The sequence below is a fragment of the Neoarius graeffei genome, chromosome 7 (assembly GCF_027579695.1).
Source record: "Neoarius graeffei isolate fNeoGra1 chromosome 7, fNeoGra1.pri, whole genome shotgun sequence".
Taxonomy (NCBI): Eukaryota; Metazoa; Chordata; class Actinopteri; order Siluriformes; family Ariidae; genus Neoarius; species Neoarius graeffei.
This window is the reverse complement of record NC_083575.1, coordinates 96,068,174-96,088,633: the sequence shown is the minus strand read 5'-3', so window position 1 is coordinate 96,088,633 and position 20,460 is coordinate 96,068,174. Positions and strand designations below refer to the sequence as shown.

Below are 20,460 nucleotides of genomic sequence, written 5' to 3'. Positions count from 1 at the left end.
CCTAATCTATCCCCAATGAGCAAGCCTGTGGCGACGGTGGTGAGGAAAAACCTCAGACGACATGAGGAAGAAACCTCGAGAGGAACCAGACTCAAAAGGGAACCCATCCTCATTTGGGCAACAACAGACAGCATGACTATAACATTAACAGTTTTAACATAAAGACAGTTTCGTTGATGTTATAAACTCTTCATTGACGGAAACTTGAGTGCAAAACTGTTCATGACAACTGCAGTCCTAAAGTTAGCAAGTCAACTGTAGTCCTCAGCCATAAAAGCATTACTGTAAGAGTCCAGAGCGTCCTCCAGGTGTGACTTTCAACTGTCCACATGGGGCCGTCCTCTACAGGAGCGATGCGATGAGACTCCAACCAGACACAGGGCACCAGGATGGATCAGGCAGGTCCGAGGAGCAGAAGAGGTTCAGCATCTCAATCCCAGGATTGACATGTAACCCAGAGGGACAGATTTTTTTTGGGGGGGAGGGGGAGAGAGAGAGAAAACACAGGTTGTTAGGTATGCCCAATGTCACCTGAATAAGTAGGAACAGTATACATATTGCATTGAGTACAAGCAGGGACTCCGGCAACTAACTATGACAGCATAACTAAAAGGGGAGAGCCAGAAGGTAACACAGGCATGAGGGGCCCCGGGACATAAAGCAGCAGCCACTACACCGTCAACAAACTCGAGTGAGCAAGCGAGTGGGGACTGACAGCACCCATACATCCCAGTTTACTAAAACACTCTATGTCTGAGGACCCCTCAGACATGTGACTCCTCTGTATCCTCATCCATGGTAGGTGGCGCCACTTGGTGAACAATTCTTGTTGGAATATGTCTTTAGAGTCTTCTGGGTGAGTTTCAGTGAAAACGTCCCAACAGTTTACAAAGAGTAGCATTTAATGTGATGAGTCACCTAAAAATTCAGATTCCCATAAAATTGTAAATATGACAGGTGACGCCACTGTCTTGACAACTTTTATACACACCAACCTGGGGAACTTTGTGAGTTTGATCGAAATCCGATCAATCCTGTAGGAGGAGTGGCGATTTTTATAAACTGTGGATGGACAATGATGACAACAGAGGGACGATGCATGATTGCATAAGCTCATCCAGCCTGAACTACGGCCAAATGAACTAACTATCATGAAAATTTAAAATATTTACAGATCCGGGTTTCTGTGAAGCTGCTTTGTGACAATATCCGTTCTTCAAAGTGCTCTATAAGTAAAATTGAATTGAAATACGACTCAGAAGATGAATGCGAGCTTTAAAATAACTCTAACAGGAGTCCAGGATATCATCAGTATATTGCTGTATGAACAGTCAGAGTTGTAATGATCACATTAATCACTGCAAATTGGGTTTAATTTAACAAAATGGCTTCCACACTCATCATTCAGCAGCTTGTAGAAAAGCACTTGATCCGGCACTGTTAATTGTGTGCATAACATAATGTAGGTATGAGATACTAAATCACAATGTATCTCTCTTTTAATTCAGCCTTGATTTAGCACATTAACAAAATAATACTAATATCAGTTTAATGTCAATGTGGCATCAACTGTCATATTACTTATTGTAGTTACATCAAACTGTCAGACAGTGGCGCTGGACATAATACTCCTCCTCATTCAAGCTGATATCACACAAGATCATGGGTTGTTACGCATCACGCCCTGATGAACCTAGCCTGGGCCCACCCATCCTAAGCGTGACACAACACGAGGGCCTGTTCCGAGCTTAGTCTGGCCAGGCAGGCTATCTACAGCATTTCCAAGCTCCCGAAAAATCGGGAACCAATCAACTTTGAGCATCTCCAACGGCCCTGGGTAGAGGCGTGTTCAAGGCAGTGACATAGTAGAACTGCGACCGGAAGCCATAGATTGTTTACAGAATCTATGCCGGAAGCGCTTCATTCACATCACGAACATGGAGCAGCGGCAAGCCTTTAACACAGTGGTAGATGCTGTACTGAAAGCATTCAACGGGAAGTTCTCATTGAAAACGGAGCAAAGAGCAGCCCTGGAGGTATTTATTGAAAGGAAGGACGTTTTCGCCTTGCTCCCGACCGGCTTCGGTAAGAGTTTAATCTACCAGTTAGCCCCGTTGCGTCACATACGTCAGAGGAAAGAGTGATGTGATTGGTTTAAGCTTCGTCACAGCCTTTTCTGGCTTCGACCAGTAGCAAACTGAGGCATTTCAGGGAGGCGGGTCAACCACGGGCTCTGGGAAACGGTTTGGCTTAATAGCTTGGCCAGACCAAATGCTCGGAGAGCTTTGAAGTCGCGTTAGCCAGGCTATGATGAACCTCCTGTACGTCTGTACGGGAGAACAGCATGTTTTCGTTTGGTCTTTAGATGTTTAAAAGTGTTTACATAAAACTAGTGTCGATTCAAGAATAAATAACATTCACCTCATCTCATTATCTGTAGCCGCTTTATCCTGTTCTACAGGGTCGCAGGCGAGCTGGAGCCTATCCCAGCTGACTACGGGCGAAAGGCGGGGTACACCCTGGACAAGTCGCCAGGTCATCACAGGGCTGACACATAGACACAGACAACCATTCACACTCACATTCACACCTACGGTCAATTTAGAGTCACCAGTTAACCTAACCTGCATGTCTTTGGACTGTGGGGGAAACCGGAGCACCCGGAGGAAACCCATGCGGTCACGGGGAGAACATGCAAACTCTGCACAGAAAGGCCCTCGCCGGCCACGGGGCTCGAACCCGGACCTTCTTGCTGTGAGGCGACAGCGCTAACCACTACACCACCGTGCCACCCGAATAAATAACATATTTACGGAATATATTGTTAATTTTGTGCGGTGTTGTGATGAGCTTTTACTTTAAGCATTTTTTAACGTTGTGTGATGCAATACACCAAACTCACAGGCACCGCCATCTTGGTTTTTTTAGTGATATTTGTCACTGGTCCGTGTGTTTTGTTGTTGTTTCCAGCTCGCTCGCTGTTGGTTCAATCAGCTTGAAACTCATGATTCCCCCCAGTGGTCAAATCCCTCATGTTGACTTGATTTTCCAATAAGATCGGCTGAACACGTTGCTGTCTTATGCCCGCGAAAGATCGGCTCATTGAGGAAAATTTTGTATCCTTCCTTAAAAAAATAATCAATGGTTTTCTGAATTTTTTTTCATGGAGAGAAAATGAGAAGCTGTATAAATATCTGTGATACTGTTTTGAAGAGAATGAACAAAAGTTTGACCCTCTTATACACAGCGCATTCGAGCACCACCATCATTAGTCATGCTCTGTGTCCACAATGTAAAGTGAACATACCCAATAAATTCTGGCACTCATTGGTTTGTAACCGGGGCAACGGACTGAAATGGAAATTTTATAAAACACCGGATTTTCAAATGTTCATAACTTTGGTTCTTTTTAGACATATTTACAAAATTAAACAAGTTTTCAATTCAGATCTTCACACGCTTTAATTTGATTCATTACACAACACTATGACAACTACAGTGGTGCTTGAAAGTTTGTGAACCCTTGACCTCTCAGCAGCATTTGACATGATCAATCACAAAACTCTCCCATCCATTATTAGGGAGCTGGGAATCAGTGGCCGAGCATGATGGTGGTTTGTTTCTTACCTGGAAGAACCATCAATTCAGGTGACGTGGAATTAATCCACATGTGCCCCATGCAAAGTCTCCACTGGTGTCCCATAGGACTCAGAGCTAAATCTTCTTTTGTCCTTCTATACCTGCTTTCTCAGTAAGGTCATATCCCTACATGGGGTTTCATACCATTGCTATGCTGGTGACACCCAACTGCTCTCCTTTCCTCACTTAGATACTCATGTTTTTGCCCAGATCTCAGAATTCCACTTGCACATGCAGTTGATTGATGAGCAGCTAGCTGTGTACAGCGTGCTAACCAACATCCCAGCTGTATATAACAGTAACTTATATCTATCCTCACCTTACTAACTGCTCTTTATAGTGGTGCCTGAAAGTTTGTGAACCCTTTAGAATTTTCTATATTTCTGCATAAATATGACCTAAAACATCATCAGATTTTCACACAAGTTCTAAAAGTAGATAAAGAGAACCCAGTTAAACAAATGAGACAAAAATATTATACTTGGTCATTTATTTATTGAGGAAAATGATCCAATATTACATATCTGTGAGTGGCAAAAGTATGTGACCCTTTGCTTTCAGTATCTGATGTGACCCCCTTGTGCAGCAATAACTGCAACTAAACATTTGCGGTAACTGTTGATCAGTCCTGCACACCGGCTTGGAGGAATTTTAGCCCGTTCCTCCGTACAGAACAGCTTCAACTCTGGGATGCTGGTGGGTTTCCTCACATGAACTGCTCGCTTCAGGTCCTTCCACAACATTTCCATTGAATTAAGGTCAGGACTTTGACTTGGCCATTCCAAAACATTAACTTTATTCTTCTTTAACCATTCCTTGGTAGAACGACTTGTGTGCTTAGGGTCAGTGTCTTGCTGCATGACCCACCTTCTCTTGAGATTCAGTTCATGGACAGATGTCCTGACATTTTCCTTTAGAATTCGCTGGTATAATTCAGAATTCATTGTTCCATCAATGATGGCAAGCCGTCCTGGCCCAGATGCAGCAAAACAGGCCCAAACCATGATACTACCACCACCATGTTTCACAGATGGGATAAGGTTCTTATGCTGGAATGCAGTGTTTTCCTTTCTCCAAACATAACACAAATTTAAACCAAAACATTCTGTTTTGGTCTCATCCGTCCACAAAACATTTTTCCAATAGCCTTCTGGCTTGTCCACGTGATCTTTAGCAAACTGCAGATGAGTAGCAATGTTCTTTTTGGAGAGCAGTGGCTTTCTCCTTGCAACCCTGCCATGCACACCATTGTTGTTCAGTGTTCTCCTGATGGTGGACTCATGAACATTAACATTAGCCAATGTGAGAGAGGCCTTCAGTTGCTTAGAAGTTACCCTGGGGTCCTTTGTGACCTCACTGACTATTACACACCTTGCTCTTGGAGTGATCTTTGTTGGTCGACCACTCCTGGGGAGGGTTACAATGGTCTTGAATTTCCTCCATTTGTACACAATCTGTCTGACTGTGGATTGGTGGAGTCCAAACTCTTTAGAGATGGTTTTGTAACCTTTTCCAGCCTGATGAGCATCAACAACGGTTTCTCTGAGGTCCTCAGAAATCTCCTTTGTTCGTGCCATGATACACTTCCACAAACATGTGTTGTGAAGATCAGACTTTGATAGATCCCTGTTCTTTAAATAAAACAGGGTGCCCACTCACACCTGATTGTCATCCCATTGACTGAAAACACCTGACTCTAATTTCACCTTCAAATTAACTGCTAATCCTAGAGGTTCACATACTTTTGCCACTCACAGATATGTAATATTGGATCATTTTCCTCAATAAATAAATGACCAAGTATAATATTTTTGTCTCATTTGTTTAACTGGGTTCTCTTTATCTACTTTTAGGACTTGTGTGAAAATCTGATGATGTTTTAGGTCATATTTATGCAGAAATATAGAAAATTCTAAAGGGTTCACAAACTTTCAAGCACCACTGTACTTTAGAAAATGGGCTGCCATTGCTATTAACAGAGACATGCCTCTTTTTCCCCCAAACTCCGCTCCACATGTGTAACTCTCACATAACTTCTGAAAAGTCCAGAGTTCTGAATACTGATGTGCTCAGTGTCAGTATTAAAGCCCCATAATGTGAGAATTACCTTTTTTTTCTGTCAGGCTCCCTCTACAGTTGTGGAGTGTAATTCACTTTTACACCACTGCAGTAAATACAGATCACACTTTGACCTCTCCTCCTGGACAGCTGTGCACACGCTCTTGTTTACAAGCTGAATGATACGAAATGGCAGAAGCCAAAGAACTATGTTGACTGACAGTGTAATGACAAGACTGACAAATTACAGGATTTTACACAAATATGATGCATAGTTTTATTTCTTGTGACATCAGAGATGAATACGAACATAACCCCCCCCCCCCCCCCCCCCAGAAAGTTTTAGATTTGTTGAAATACCATGTTTGCATTTTCAGGCCATATACATTGCCAGTCAAAAGTTACTATGAATGAGTAAGCGCGTCCAAACTTTTGACTGGTGCCATACACTGTTTGCTAAGTGTTTTAATGTGGAGTTTGTGTGTAATTGACATATTGCACATAATATACATTCTCATCTCATCTCATCATCTCTAGCCGCTTTATCCTGTTCTACAGGGTCGCAGGCGAGCTGGATCCTATCCCAGCTGACTACGGGCGAAAGGCGGGGTACACCCTGGACAAGTCGCCAGGTCATCACAGGGCTGACACATAGACACAGACAACCATTCACACTCACATTCACACCTACGGTCAATTTAGAGTCACCAGTTAACCTAACCTGCATGTCTTTGGACTGTGGGGGAAACCGGAGCACCCAGAGGAAACCCACGCGGACACGGGGAGAACATGCAAACTCCGCACAGAAAGGCCCTCGCCGGCCCTGGGGCTCGAACCCGGACCTTCTTGCTGTGAGGCGACAGCGCTAACCACTACACCACCTTGCCGCCCATAATATACATTCAGCGGTGTAATTTATCATGAGCTAGTTGAGACTGGTTTGCAAAGTTGCCAGCTTTTAAGGTTTATTTGACGTGTGATTGACAGACTGAACAAATGTTTTGATGTGAAATTAATTTATTTATTTGCATGCTAGCCTGAGACGGGACTGAGGTTAGATGACATTAGATGTTAGATCTGTAGTTAGATGACTACAAATTTCTGTGAGACAGGGAGAACACTGAGAAGGCGACAGCCTACATCGCAATCTTTCATAAATAACACTGGCAGGGATGCAACTCTGCTGTCCGATTGTTATTGTTTTACTGTTAGCCGTGAGACAGATCACTACTTTCATTCTATCCATATTCACTGGATATGAGCAATCGCACGCTCTGATTGGCTACTCTACTACAAACCTATCAGCTCATATACCATGAGTAGAAAAAAACAACTGTCAGAGCGTGTTGCTGAACCAACCGAGGACATAAGAAAAACTCTACTTGAAAACAAAACCCCAAAAATTGTTATGAAGTGTTTAAAAGAAACAGAAATAACTGAAATAAGATAGTTGTTTGTTTTCCCCCGCAACATCTCCTGTTCCACACTCCAGCCCAGTCAGTGGCGGTAATGCACCTTTAAGTTGGTTTACCAACCACCAAAAAATCCTAAAGAAGAAGAAGAAAACCCCCCCAAAATACAAAAAAAAAATCAACAAAATATGGAATAAAAGTATTTGATGGTATCTTTTTTTATTTTTCAAGAATTATTATTATCGCATTTTTCACAAATTGCTCCTGACATTGCGCCGGTTTGTTTACATTCCAAGCGGAAATGATTTCGTCGGACGTTTTGTATAAAGTTTTTATTTATCGAATTTGCAAAAAATAAAAATGCTCCGTTTCTCAAAATCCAGTGAATGTGGATAGAATAAAACAGTTATTCCACTCAATCTCGTCATACATGGATTCTAGACAACTCGGTGCTATGCGCCTCATTGGCTATCAGCTCATGTACGACTCGATTTTGTGGAATAAATGTTAAATGTCTTGAAGTAAACATGCAGCTCAGATGTGGGTGGAAAGCTTGCCAACAAAGCAAGGCAGCAAACAACACAAGAGCACTTAGTCCCAGTCCTGATGTCCGAGTGTTATCCAGCAAGTTTTCACCTCGAGATGTAGCTAGCGATGACTTGGCTAATGATCAAAAGCTAGCAAGTTGACAACTTTGCTAAGATCCAAATCAAGCAAATGCAACAACATGACACATACAGTGGTGCTTGAAAGTTTGTGAACCCTTTAGAATTGTCTATATTTCTGCATAATATGACCTAAAACATCATCAGATTTTCACACAAGTCCTAAAAGTAGATAAAGAGAACCCAGTTAAACAAATGAGACAAAAATATTATACTTGGTCATTTATTTATTGAAGAAAATGATCCAATATTACATATCTGTGAGTGGCAAAAGTATGTGAACGTCTAGGATTAGCAGTTAATTTGAAGGTGAAATTAGAGTCAGGTGTTTTCAATCAATGGGATGACAATCAGGTGTGAGTGGGCACCCTGTTTTATTTAAAGAACAGGGATCTATCAAAGTCTGATCTTCACAACACATGTTTGTGGAAGTGTATCATGGCACGAACAAAGGAGATTTCTGAGGACCTCAGAAAAAGCGTTGTTGATACTCATCAGGCTGGAAAAGGTTACAAAACCATCTCTAAAGAGTTTGGACTCCACCAATCCACAGTCAGACAGATTGTGTACAAATGGAGGAAATTCAAGACCATTGTTACCCTCCCCAGGAGTGGTCGACCAACAAAGATCACTCCAAGAGCAAGGTGTGTAATAGTCAGTGAGGTCACAAAGGACCCCAGGGTAACTTCTAAGCAACTGAAGGCCTCTCTCACATTGGCTAATGTTAATGTTCATGAGTCCACCATCAGGAGAACACTGAACAACGATGGTGTGCATGGCAGGGTTGCAAGGAGAAAGCCGCTGCTCTCCAAAAACAACATTGCTGCTCGTCTACAGTTTGCTAAAGATCATGTGGACAAGCCAGAAGGCTACTGGAAAAATGTTTTGTGGACGGATGAGACCAAAATAGAACTTTCAGGTTTAAATGAGAAGCGTTATGTTTGGAGAAAGGAAAACACTGCATTCCAGCATAAGAACCTTATCCCATCTGTGAAACATGGTGGTGGTAGTATCATGGTTTGGGCCTGTTTTGCTGCATCTGGGCCAGGACGGCTTGCCATCATTGATGGAACAATGAATTCTGAATTATACCAGCGAATTCTAAAGGAAAATGTCAGGACATCTGTCCATGAACTGAATCTCAAGAGAAGGTGGGTCATGCAGCAAGACAACGACCCTAAGCACACAAGTCATTCTACCAAAGAATGGTTAAAGAAGAATAAAGTGAATGTTTGGAATGGCCAAGTCAAAGTCCTGACCTTAATCCAATGGAAATGTTGTGGAAGGACCTGAAGCGAGCAGTTCATGTGAGGAAACCCACCAACATCCCAGAGTTGAAGCTGTTCTGTACGGAGGAACGGGCTAAAATTCCTCCAAGCCGGTGTGCAGGACTGATCAACAGTTACCGCAAACGTTTAGTTGCAGTTATTGCTGCACAAGGGGGTCACACCAGATACTGAAAGCAAAGGTTCACATACTTTTGCCACTCACAGATCTGTAATATTGGATCATTTTCCTCAATAAATAAATGACCAAGTATAATATTTTTGTCTCATTTGTTTAACTGGGTTCTCTTTATCTACTTTTAGATCTTGTGTGAAAATCTGATGATGTTTTTGGTCATATTTATGCAGAAATATAGAAAATTCTAAAGGGTTCACAAACTTTCAAGCACCACTGTAGCAAGGCATGAACATACGAATTCAGCAGAAAGAAGCTCAGCTTGCTGTCTGTCTTGCAGACTTTTATATCTCTTAGCTCTCGCCAACGAGTAAAGTCCAGTCCAAGATTTACTCTTACTCGGTCACTCTCGTCCTTTTTCTCGTCCTGGCTTTCTCCAACTGCATCGTCTTCACCTCAACTGCCATGATGTCCGTACTGAGAATATTGAGATAGCTTATTTATATGCAAAACTGCTTTACTGTTTTATTTTGGAAGCTGCCTGTGGTGCTGTAAAGTGTTGCACTGTTCTCGTAAAAGGTCTCAGGGACGCGCCACCAGAGCGACATCGTGCTATAACTGGCGAACCAGGAGCGAAAGACTTGGACGGAATGAAAGACTCAGAATGTAAGACGAGCCCTTCTCCTTATTACAAATGAGTGTTCCATCAAAATAATTTTGATAATTTTGATTTTTTAAGGTACCTATTGTTGCTTTAAATCCTCACTACATACGCTTAACTCTGAATACGACCTGAAGAGAAAATAAACTGCTGAATAAAATAACAAAATCATACCATTTGCTGTATAAATAATATAAACCTAGATTAATGCAAGAGTAAACATGCAATTCAAGCTTTGCCAAATTAGCAGTGAGAGTAGAATCGTTACTGTCAGAGGCCATGACCAATCAGAGAGCACAGCATTCAAAGTTGACTGAAATTAGCGCCGTGTTTCCTCTTCCCAACGTCGGAGGCGGGTAAAAAAAACAAGCGGCGTATCCATAGTTGCGTCATGTTGTTATGGCAACTGCCAAGGTATGATGTAATCGTGGGCAACACTTAACCCTGACCAGTTATAGCTTATGTTCTGCTTTATCCTGCTTGATTCAGTGTGTGTGTGTGTGTGTGTGTGTGTGTGTGTGTTAAACCTGATTGAGGTAATAAAAGGACTAGAGAAAAGTGAGGACATTGTGTACCCTGTATATACACACTTCTGCTATGTAACAGTCACGCGTCTAAAATACTTCAAGTCTCCAGGTTTTTTTCTGCTGCGTCGTGGAACAATGTCATACATGTCAACCTATACGGAATGTCCGTATTTTATACGGATTTGATTCAATGAACGTAGTATACGGGCGTATAAATAAAGTTATACGGATTCTTTAAAAAAACTTCAATATTTATTTAGAGCTATAATCAATTCCCACGATGATAAAAGAGCGCATAACATTTACAAACGTACTGTACACCACAGACAGCCAGTAAAGAGTCTCATGAAATCGCGCGTTATCTTGTGGTAGCGAGACTTCGTTCCACTTTAATCATGCGCACACCGCATTGCGAGAATCCCGCCAACCGTGAAGTCATAGACATATAAACATAGACGCCGCCTTCTGCGTAGAATCATACGTCATCCTCGCCGCCATATTGGATGTGGCAAAGTGGAGATAAAGATGCCTCATTCATGTGCTGCGTTTGACTGTACCAACAGGTTTACCGTCCAAACAAGATCACATGGGATTACCTTTCACAGGTGAGACTGGAAAAATATTTTTCATTGTATTTGGTCATTATAACGTAATTTTACGAACAGATTTTCCTGACTTTGTGGCTAATATGAAGTCTCACGCATAATAGCCGCTCGGTGAAACCTGTCTCCAAACAACGAAGTATTTCCTTCATAACTACGCTGATAACACTTTGTGTTTTTGTCAAACGTTGGAGCTTTGTATTCATTCTGAAGGTTTATTGTTATTAATATTGAATAAAAAGTAACTGGGATATATCATTGTTAATTATCATTCAAATTTTAGGTAAATTATTTTAATTTGCATCTTATACGGATTTTATAAGGGAAATACGGATTTTGGAGGTTGGTTATACAGGTTTGATTGACCAAAGGTTGACATGTATGCAATGTTCAAAATATAATGTTCACATGATAGTCCCTGATCTTCTTTTCCTTCAGTGATTACTAATTTTAGCAATCCTGACGGAAAGGAGCCTCAGAAGCCGCTTTTCATTTGTCAGGACCGTCCTGTTGGAAAGTGTGTCCACAGGTGTTTCTTTGGAAAATTAATCTCTGTTAATAATAAATTATATTTCTAACAGAGCACAAGGCTTGTATTTAAATAGCATTTAAACTCAAAATTGCATATCAACTGATCAGCCATAACATTAAACCCACTGACAGGTGAAGAAGTCAATAACATTGATTGACTCATTACAGTGGCACCTGTCGAGGGGTGGGATCTATTCGGCAGCAAGAGAACAGTCAGTTGTTGAAGTTGATGTGTTGGAAGCAGGAAAAATGTGCAAGCGTAAGCATTTGAGTGATTTTGACAAATTGTGATGGTGAGCTGACTGGGTGTGAGCATCTCCACAATGGCACATCTTGTGGGGTGTTCCCGGTCTGCAGTGGTTAGCACCTACCAAAAGTGGTCCAAGGATCTGAAGGACAACCGGTGAACTGGTGACAGGGTCATGGGTGTCGAAAGCTCATTGATTCACATGGGGCATGAAGGCTAGCCTGTATGGTCCAATCCCACAGAAGAGCTCCTGTAGCACAAACTGCTAAAAAAGTTCATGCTGACACCTTTCTGTTTTAGCCAGCATTTACTTTTTCAGCAGTTATTGTAGGAAGATACTGCAGTTCCTGCTCGTGATCTGCTTTACTTTGATTATTAATCATGAAATATGTCCAGGCTGCTGTCATTTTGCATTGTATTTTCATTAGCTTGACAGCGTACATCAGGCTTCATCACAGAATGTCGTATTATATCGGCTATTAGCACCAGAACTTTTTATAAATATGAGTATGAATAAATGAGACATCTCTTACCAGGTGGCACGCTGGTGTAGTGGTTAGCACTATCACCTCACAGCAGGAAGGTTCTGGGTTCAAGCCCAGTGGCCAACGGGGGGGGCTTTCTGTGTGGAGTTTGCATGTTCTCCCCGTGTCCGCGTGGGTTTCCTCTGGGTGCTCCGGTTTCCCCCACAGTCCAAAGACATGCAGGTTAGGTTAACTGGTGACTCTAAATTGACCGTAGGTGTGAGTGTGAATGGTTGTTTGTCTCTGTGTGTCAGCCCTGCGATGATCTGGTGACTTGTCCAGGGTGTACCCCGCCTCTCACCCATAGTCAGCTGGGATAGGCTCCAGCTTGCCTGCGACCCTGCACAGGATAAGCAGTTACGGATGATGGATGGCTGTCTCTTACCAATAACAGTAATGACACATCCCTAGTTTTGTATTCTGTTTTGTATGCTTGTCCCTTGAATTCTTGGACATTTGCCATTCAATGTTATAGCGGCATTCATAGCGGCATATAGCAACATGCCATTCAATGTTATAGCGGCAAAGACATGTACATCAGTTTTAATACACAGTGTCACCTAATTGGTCCATTCATGCTTTTACATCTTAAGGTAATTGAAATGTTAAAAAATGAACCATCATAAATGCTGAACTATTTTAGAACTATTATCAGACTGAATGGCTTAAGGGCCCAGTGATAAAGATAAGGTAATGCCAAGGCTGTCTTGATTGGTGGATAAAGTGGTGGCTTTGCATTTCAGCAAGCACACTATTTCCTCTGATTGCCTTTCAGTGGTTGTTGTTTAATTACGCCTAGTCCTAGTTAATCCTACTTACCTATGGCAACACCAAACCTGCAGTCTATAATGCTAGCCTCAACAAACACACAGAAATACTTTAAAAAATATATTTTATGTTATGTTTCAGAAACTCAGTTATTGCTAGAAATATAGCTTACAATGAACACTGAAATAACTTAATTCTTTCATTTGTTGATTTCTTCTTCAGTAACCAATCCTGGTCAGTAATCTTGGTCAGGGACATCTTGGTCAGGTGGAGCCTATCCTGGGAAGACTGGCTGTGAGGCAGGAATAAACCCTGGATGGGATGCCAGTCATTCACATATAGAGACAATTTAGCATAGGCAATGCACTGTCTGGCATGTTTTTGGGAGGGGGAAGAAACCAGAGAACTGGGAGGAAACCCACACGGACACAAGGAGAACATCTAAAACTCAAGGATATTTGCCAAGGGCACTATCTAAAACTCTAAAGCTCAAGGTGCCTTGCTCAAGTGCACTTCAGCCATGAAACAGAGGGAGGGGAAAGTGCTGATTATTCACTCAGCTCCCCTCACATTTTTCCTGCTGGTCCCAGGAATCAAACAGGTGACTCCTTGGGCCCAAGGCTGCTTTTCTAACCTTCAGGCCATGGCTGCCCCCAGTAGCAGTAACTAATGAGTAATAACTAGTGCCGAGTGTTAGAGCAGAATACTTACTTATGTTTTTTCTCTTTTCCCATCAGGTGTACCCACACCAAGTCCGGAGATCCTGCGTCACACACTCAACATGCTGGTTAGAGAGCGGAAGATCTACCCCACACCTGAGGGCTACTTCATTGTCACACCTCAAACTTATTTCATCACTCCTTCCCTCATTCGCACCAACAGCAAATGGTACCACTTGGACGATCGGCAGCAGCAACAACAACAACAGCAGCAGCAGCAACAACAGCAGCAGCAACAACAACAACAACAGCAACAACAACAGCAGCAGCAGCAACAACAACAGCAGCAGCAGCAACAACAACAACAGCAGCAACAGCAGTGTACATCACCGCAGTCTGGCACAATCACCCCTTCCACATCGGGCTGTGTGCGTGAAAGGCTAAACCACAAAAACCACTGCGATTCTTACAACTCCTACCGTGACGAGGTGCCTAGCAATCACACCACACTTCAAAGGAAGTCACCGAAAGAACCTAAAGGAGATCCTCCCTCATATCCACAGCCCCCACCTCCTCCGGCAACCACACAACACCCATCAGATCCAGATAAGAGCAGGACCAATCCTTCCTTTACATATAAGACGGACACTTTGACCAAGAAGAAGGAAGGGAGTACTGGGGGCAGCAGCGAAAGGCAATCAAAAAAGTTTGGGTTGAAGCTTTTTCGCCTGAGCTTCAGGAAAGACAAAACAAAGCAGCTGGCAACCTTTTCTGCACAGTTCCCACCAGAGGAATGGCCTCTGAGGGATGAGGACACTCCATCTTCTGTTTCCATCCCCCGCGAGGTGGAGATGGAGATCATCCGGCGCATCAATCCAGACCTGACAGTGGAAAATGTGGCACGTCATACAGCAGTGATGAAGCGCCTAGAGGAGGAACGTGCCCAGCGCTGTAAGGCAAATTCATCCGCTCAGCACAGTGCCCGAAGCCGTCGCAGCCGAGGTCACCGTCGTGTCCCACATGGAAAATCACGCTCGCATAGTAAGACTCGTGCCTCTCGTGGAGATCCATCTGAGGGCTCCAATCTTGACCTTGCAGCAGTTGGATTGGATAGGGATTACAGATTCTTCAGTCAATCACTGGTGCGCTCACCCAGGGAGGGGATGTATACAGTAGAGCGTAGGAGTGGTGCTGCCTACCTCGTCCACAGCAACCCTAACATTGCTGAATCGTATTTCCCAGTTACCCCTGAATGGGACGTATCAGGGGAGCTAGCAAAAAGGCGGACAGAAATGCCATTCCCAGAGCCTTCACGGGGGACTTCCCATTCCAGAGTACATCGGAGTCACAGCCACACACAGGACCGCAAATCTCGGAATGAACGGACAGATAAAGCCAAGGAAAGATCACGATCGATGGACAACTCCAAAGGTCCACTGGGAGGTGGAAGTTCCCTGTTAGGCCCCCCTGAAGACTATGATCGCAGTCCGGACCACCGAAGCCGCTACTACACCGATGATGGGACGCTAAGGGCCTCTTCACAAAAATCGTCCCACTACTCACGCATTATGTTTTCAGCTGCTAAGTTCAGCTCCGAGATATCTGTTCCTGATATGGGCAAGATGAGCCTGGACACTCCTTTGGAGCGAAACAAGAGCAGGGACAGCCTGCCAGCCTATAGCGACATGAAAGCCTTGTCGCCCAAGCCTCTGGCAGATGACTACTTCCAGTGCAATACGTCGAATGAAACAATCCTAACAGCCCCGTTACCACTGGGCAAATCTGACCATGACACTTTAACGCCATCAGACGGAATCTGCAAGGGATCGCCAGCTGATCGGCAGACGCCGCACCTCACTTCCCCTCATCCCATGGAGTACAAAGAGGATGCGTCCGCCTCCAAGGGACACAGCGGATCTGGTAAACCCACGCCAAGCCAGACTCCAGAGCCCAATTCTAGTGGACGTTTAATACAGCATCAGCAACACAATGCTGACCCTGGGGGAGGAGGTGGAGGTGGCAGTGGTGTGATGGTGGATAAGCGGAAAGAGATTTTCAGCAAGGACACTTTGTTCAAACCGCCACACAGCATCCTGACAATGAGTTACGTTGAGACTGGCTACTCCAAATCAGGCACATTGCGAAAGACGCCACACATGAAATCATCTGAGGTGCTTGATACTCTAGAACCCCAGCCTCCACCTAACTCTGGCCCTTCACCTGCATCCGGCCCAGCACCTTCAGGTCCGGAACAGGGAATCCCATCTACATCAGAGGCCGCCTTTGACTACTACAATGTGTCGGATGATGACGACGAGGAGGTGGAGGAAGCCTCTCATAAAGAGACGGCTCCACCAGAGGGAAAAGTTAGGACCGGGGGAGGAGAAAGTGGTGGTGGGGGTGGAGTCAGTGTTGGGGGTGGGGTTGGGGGTGGGACTATGCAGTGGCTGCTGGAACGAGAGAAAGAGCGCGATCTACAGAGGAAGTTTGAGAATAACCTGACTCTTCTGAGCCCCAAGGAGAATGAGAACACCAACAGCCAGAAGTCAGCGCACTCGGCACGCCTGGACAGTATGGACAGCAGCAGTGTGACCGTAGACAGTGGATTCAACTCACCACGGTAAGTCTGAGGCTTTCAGTAATCTCTGATATTTTGGAGGTACAAGTAGTAATTCAAGGTGACTTGCCAGGTGTAACCTTACCATTCATACGTAGGATGTAGAACTATTGGAGAATCTCAGATTGGTGGCAAAATTTTTCAGGATTATCTTTGTGATGATTGTTTATTAACTCAGCCATGTCAGCTTCCCACCTCGATTCAAAAGATTCACTGCCTCACTTAAATATCCACGTGCGGTCCATTGGAAAGTGGATTTTTCAGTCGAAGAGAACTTGACCATGGTAGGAAGCACACAATGTTGTGTTTGTGGACCCTACTTCCATTTAGCTAGGTACAGGCAACTAGGTGTTGTGTTACCTAAGTGACTTGGTAACTAGCAAATCCACCACTGAGCTAACTTCGATACTTGGTACCTAGTTTGTCCATTAAACACTGAACTTACATCGACTGCCATGAAATAATAAAACCCAATTTGAAGGTTACAAATAAAATTGTATATTTTGGAAGTGTTACATCTAATTACTCTTGTTTTCAAGAAGAGCTTGCCTGAAATACCACACAGTGGTAGATACTAGTAGTAGCAATTCATATTAACTAGCTAGCTAAGTTATTAGCCACAGAATTTTTTTTCACAGCTCAAAATCGATATTATGGTGAGCTTTAGTGCCATGCTAAACACTACCTTCTATGGAAATAACTAGTGATGTAGCCACAAACAGTGGTCATTTGCCATAATTCGGAAAACTTTGTTGTAGCTGCTGAAGCTTAGCTAGCTAAGACCACTTGCTTAGTATGAGGTGTACTATTTTGATACTGTAATATTTAGTATGGTATAAAGCACTTTTGTGTGTGGGGTGGGGTTGTTTCTTTTAACATAAATGGTGATTCATGCAGCAGGTCTCCTCATAGCTGGGCCATTCTCAGAAAATGTGACAAATTCAGTTTTAAACACGAAGTTTATTTTTTCTCTAAAACCATTAATCCTGGCCCTTTATTATACATTTATTTTAAGAAAGAATTTAATAGATCAGTAAAAAAAGATTGAGATAATTTGTTTGCGTTTGCAAAAATTTTATTTAGCTTGAATATACCAAAATATCATTACTGCCATGTGTCTAAATGAGGATGATATGCGCAAGAATGTGTATTTTCTTCATGTCTTTACCGTTACCCAAATGATAAAATCATGCTGTAACTCAGGGTTTTGACGATAGGGGGCAGTACAGCTACATGAGGAAGGACCAGGATGTTGAGCAGCCATTTTAAAAAAAAATCACTGGTGCATGAATGTTGGAATCCAGGATACTGATCAGTGCCAAGTTTCCCAAAAGCACAAAGATCATCATTAAATGGTAGAGCAAGCAGCATTATCATTTAATGATGGTAATGCTGCTGAAGGTGCATCTTAAGGAGTTAAGAGCATCTTAACTAAGAGCATCTCTCCTAGTTTAGATGCTCTTAGTGTTAAGAGGCTTTTGGGAAACCGACCACAGGTAAATATGAAAGTTTTAGATGTCAGGGAAATTAACTGTTTTTGCCATTAGTCCCAAATGATAATGATGCTGCATGTTGAAAAAGTTTAGTTAGCCAAGTAACAAGTTAGGATGGGATAATAAATTCGTAATTTGGTGTTGTTGTTTTTTTCTGCACTCAGTGACCCAAAAATTCCATGAGATGTCTTTACCATTACCTAGTGTTGTCTTTACCATTACTCTATAGAGTAACAGTAAAGACAACAACTGGGCGTTATTTTTTTCCATAATAATGATCTCTCTTGCTTTGTGAATTCATGAAATATGCTTTTTTTAATTAAATATATTTACAGAGATTGTAACTAAAATTAATGTATACAAAAAATTTTTTAAATGTCTTTACCATTACTCGTCACATTTTCTGAGAATGGCCAGGCTATGTCTAAAAAAGTGCTGACTAGCATTCTGAATATTAAGTGAAAATTAGACATTTAGTATTCAGTTCCTAATGTAGGGGTTTAGCCAGAGTGCATGGTCAATAGTCATGCTAGTTTTTGTTGTAGCTGCTAAGTTGTTGTAGCTGCTAAGCAAAGTGGTTAGCCTAGCACAGGCAACTTTATTTTGACACTGTTTAATGCAATAATAAGAATTGATGAAAACTGATTTATTTTTTGAATGTGTGGTTTAGCTTCTCTGTGACAGGCTTATTGAATAAAACCATTATGCTGCTACTTTTTAGCACACCCATTCACATGTAACGTCATACTTGCCAACCCCCAGAGAATGAAAAGTGGTAGATCAGATTGCGTGATGCAGTTATGCACTTCTAGGGGGGTCCAGGGGGCAGATATTTTTGGGGGAAAAAAACGGTGTAAAATGGTGCATTCTGCTACATTCTGAGTGCCATATTTGAAGAAAACTGATTGGGAAATCGGACTAATGTACTTCACAAAATGCTGCTTCTTATCCCAATGCTTTGATGCTGGATGATCCGACCACCAAGTCGCCTTGAACTTGTTGTCATAGTGAATCTTTTTTTCTTCTTCAGAGTTTTCATTGTTTGCAATCACCAGAGTGTGTTTGGTTTTTACAAATACTGGCGCGATTTGATGTAACCAAGTGGCAAGCTCTGGTCCTAAAAAGTGAAGCCAATGCAGAAGTGCTAAAATCTGCAGTTCCTCGAATGGAGCCTTGCCTGTTTTCATCTCAGAGCTTTTCCATTCAAACACAACTTTTACACACTACTACATCTGTACGTTACTTTAATTTGCTTTATTAGCTTGTACTTACCTTTCAGTATTTTTGATGTAGTCGCTGCTGAAGAAGTTTATTGGGGTCTCCCTCCCCTTCAATAAATTTGGCTCAGACTGACAATTTGACAGCTTGAGCGACTAAAAAAAATTACATTTTGGACTTTGATGTAAAAATAATATCCATTCAGTATGAAGATTCGCATAGCAACAGTCAATCATTCACCCAGAAACGCATCTCTGAACTAAATCGCGGGTTTGGTCAATTGTTTCATATCAAATACACTGTAATATGTGACCATCATAGACTGACCATCTAACAGTAGCTGCTATCAATCACAGCCACTCCTAGCTAGCTATATCGCTAACAAGCTAGCTATTAACCAAACTAATGCTAGTTATCTAAGCTATCAGGGGAAATATTATCACTAATGTTTTTATTAAAAATTATTAAGATTTTTATTAACAAGAATTAAGATTGAAAAGATGACACTCCTTGATCAAATATGTTATCGGACAGTTACACACCTAGAGATTTTTCTTTTTTTTTGTAAACTGGCCGTCGAGGTTATGGTCTGTATCTTCTTGAGTGACTTCTTTTAGTTTAGCCAGTAGCTTGTTTGCTAGCCTGCATAGCTACTGTAGCTTGTCAGCTTCGAGGTTAGTAGGTGTGTTCCAGCCGTTCTATAGAGATCTTGCAGTCACGTGACCGGAATGTAAACAGCCGCCATCTTGTCGGTAAAAAACACCGCTGAATACTGCTGCACTCGTGTACAAAATGGATCAATTTCAACCGATGGACTACACGGCTCATTTTTCTAATGAACAGATAATTAGATATATGTCTAAAATAAACGACCTACAGATTAGTGACCCTTATCGATTACCAGACGTAGTTTTCACGACCGTGTCAGTGGATATTGAACTGCCAGTGGAATACCCAGACGTGTATAATTACCTCATTAACTTTCCCTCGCTGTTCAGTGGTGAAGCACTGCGTGCTTATAAATCTCTGGACACAGAAATTCAGGATTTGTCAGCCGCCCTCAGATGTGGCATCTTGTAAACAAGAAAATAACAATCCTCATTGGACGGGTAAGTCACTTAAGTATTACTAGTACTGATACTAGATATATCAGTAGTATCTAGTATAGCACTGACAACCCCAATTATAGAATAGAATAGAATAAGGTAATTCCAGCTGTAATTCCAAATCGTCCATCTTGTTTACCATGGATCTGACATTGGAGAGGTAGAGGCTTGGCAGTGGAGGTTTGAGTGGCTGTTTTCTGAGCTTAGTCAACAGGCCAGCTCTGCCTGCAGCCTCGCTTTTGCTTCCTCTCCCGACGCCGCCTCCTTCGCCTGCCAGACCCGATAACAATCCACGGAGACCCCGCTGGTCTCGCTATCTCGTCCGGAATGTT

General features: G+C 42.6%; 1 protein-coding gene across 2 annotated transcripts in view; it reads left to right on the top strand.

Moving 5' to 3' along the window:
- The window catches only part of stox2a (storkhead box 2a), a 142,218-nt gene that overhangs the window by 116,226 nt on the left and 5,532 nt on the right, over positions 1-20,460 (top strand). For both annotated transcript variants that reach the window (XM_060926593.1, XM_060926594.1), the window contains exon 3: positions 13,773-16,314. In XM_060926593.1, the coding sequence (XP_060782576.1) occupies positions 13,773-16,314 (2,542 nt within the window). The remainder of the gene's footprint in view (positions 1-13,772; positions 16,315-20,460) is intronic.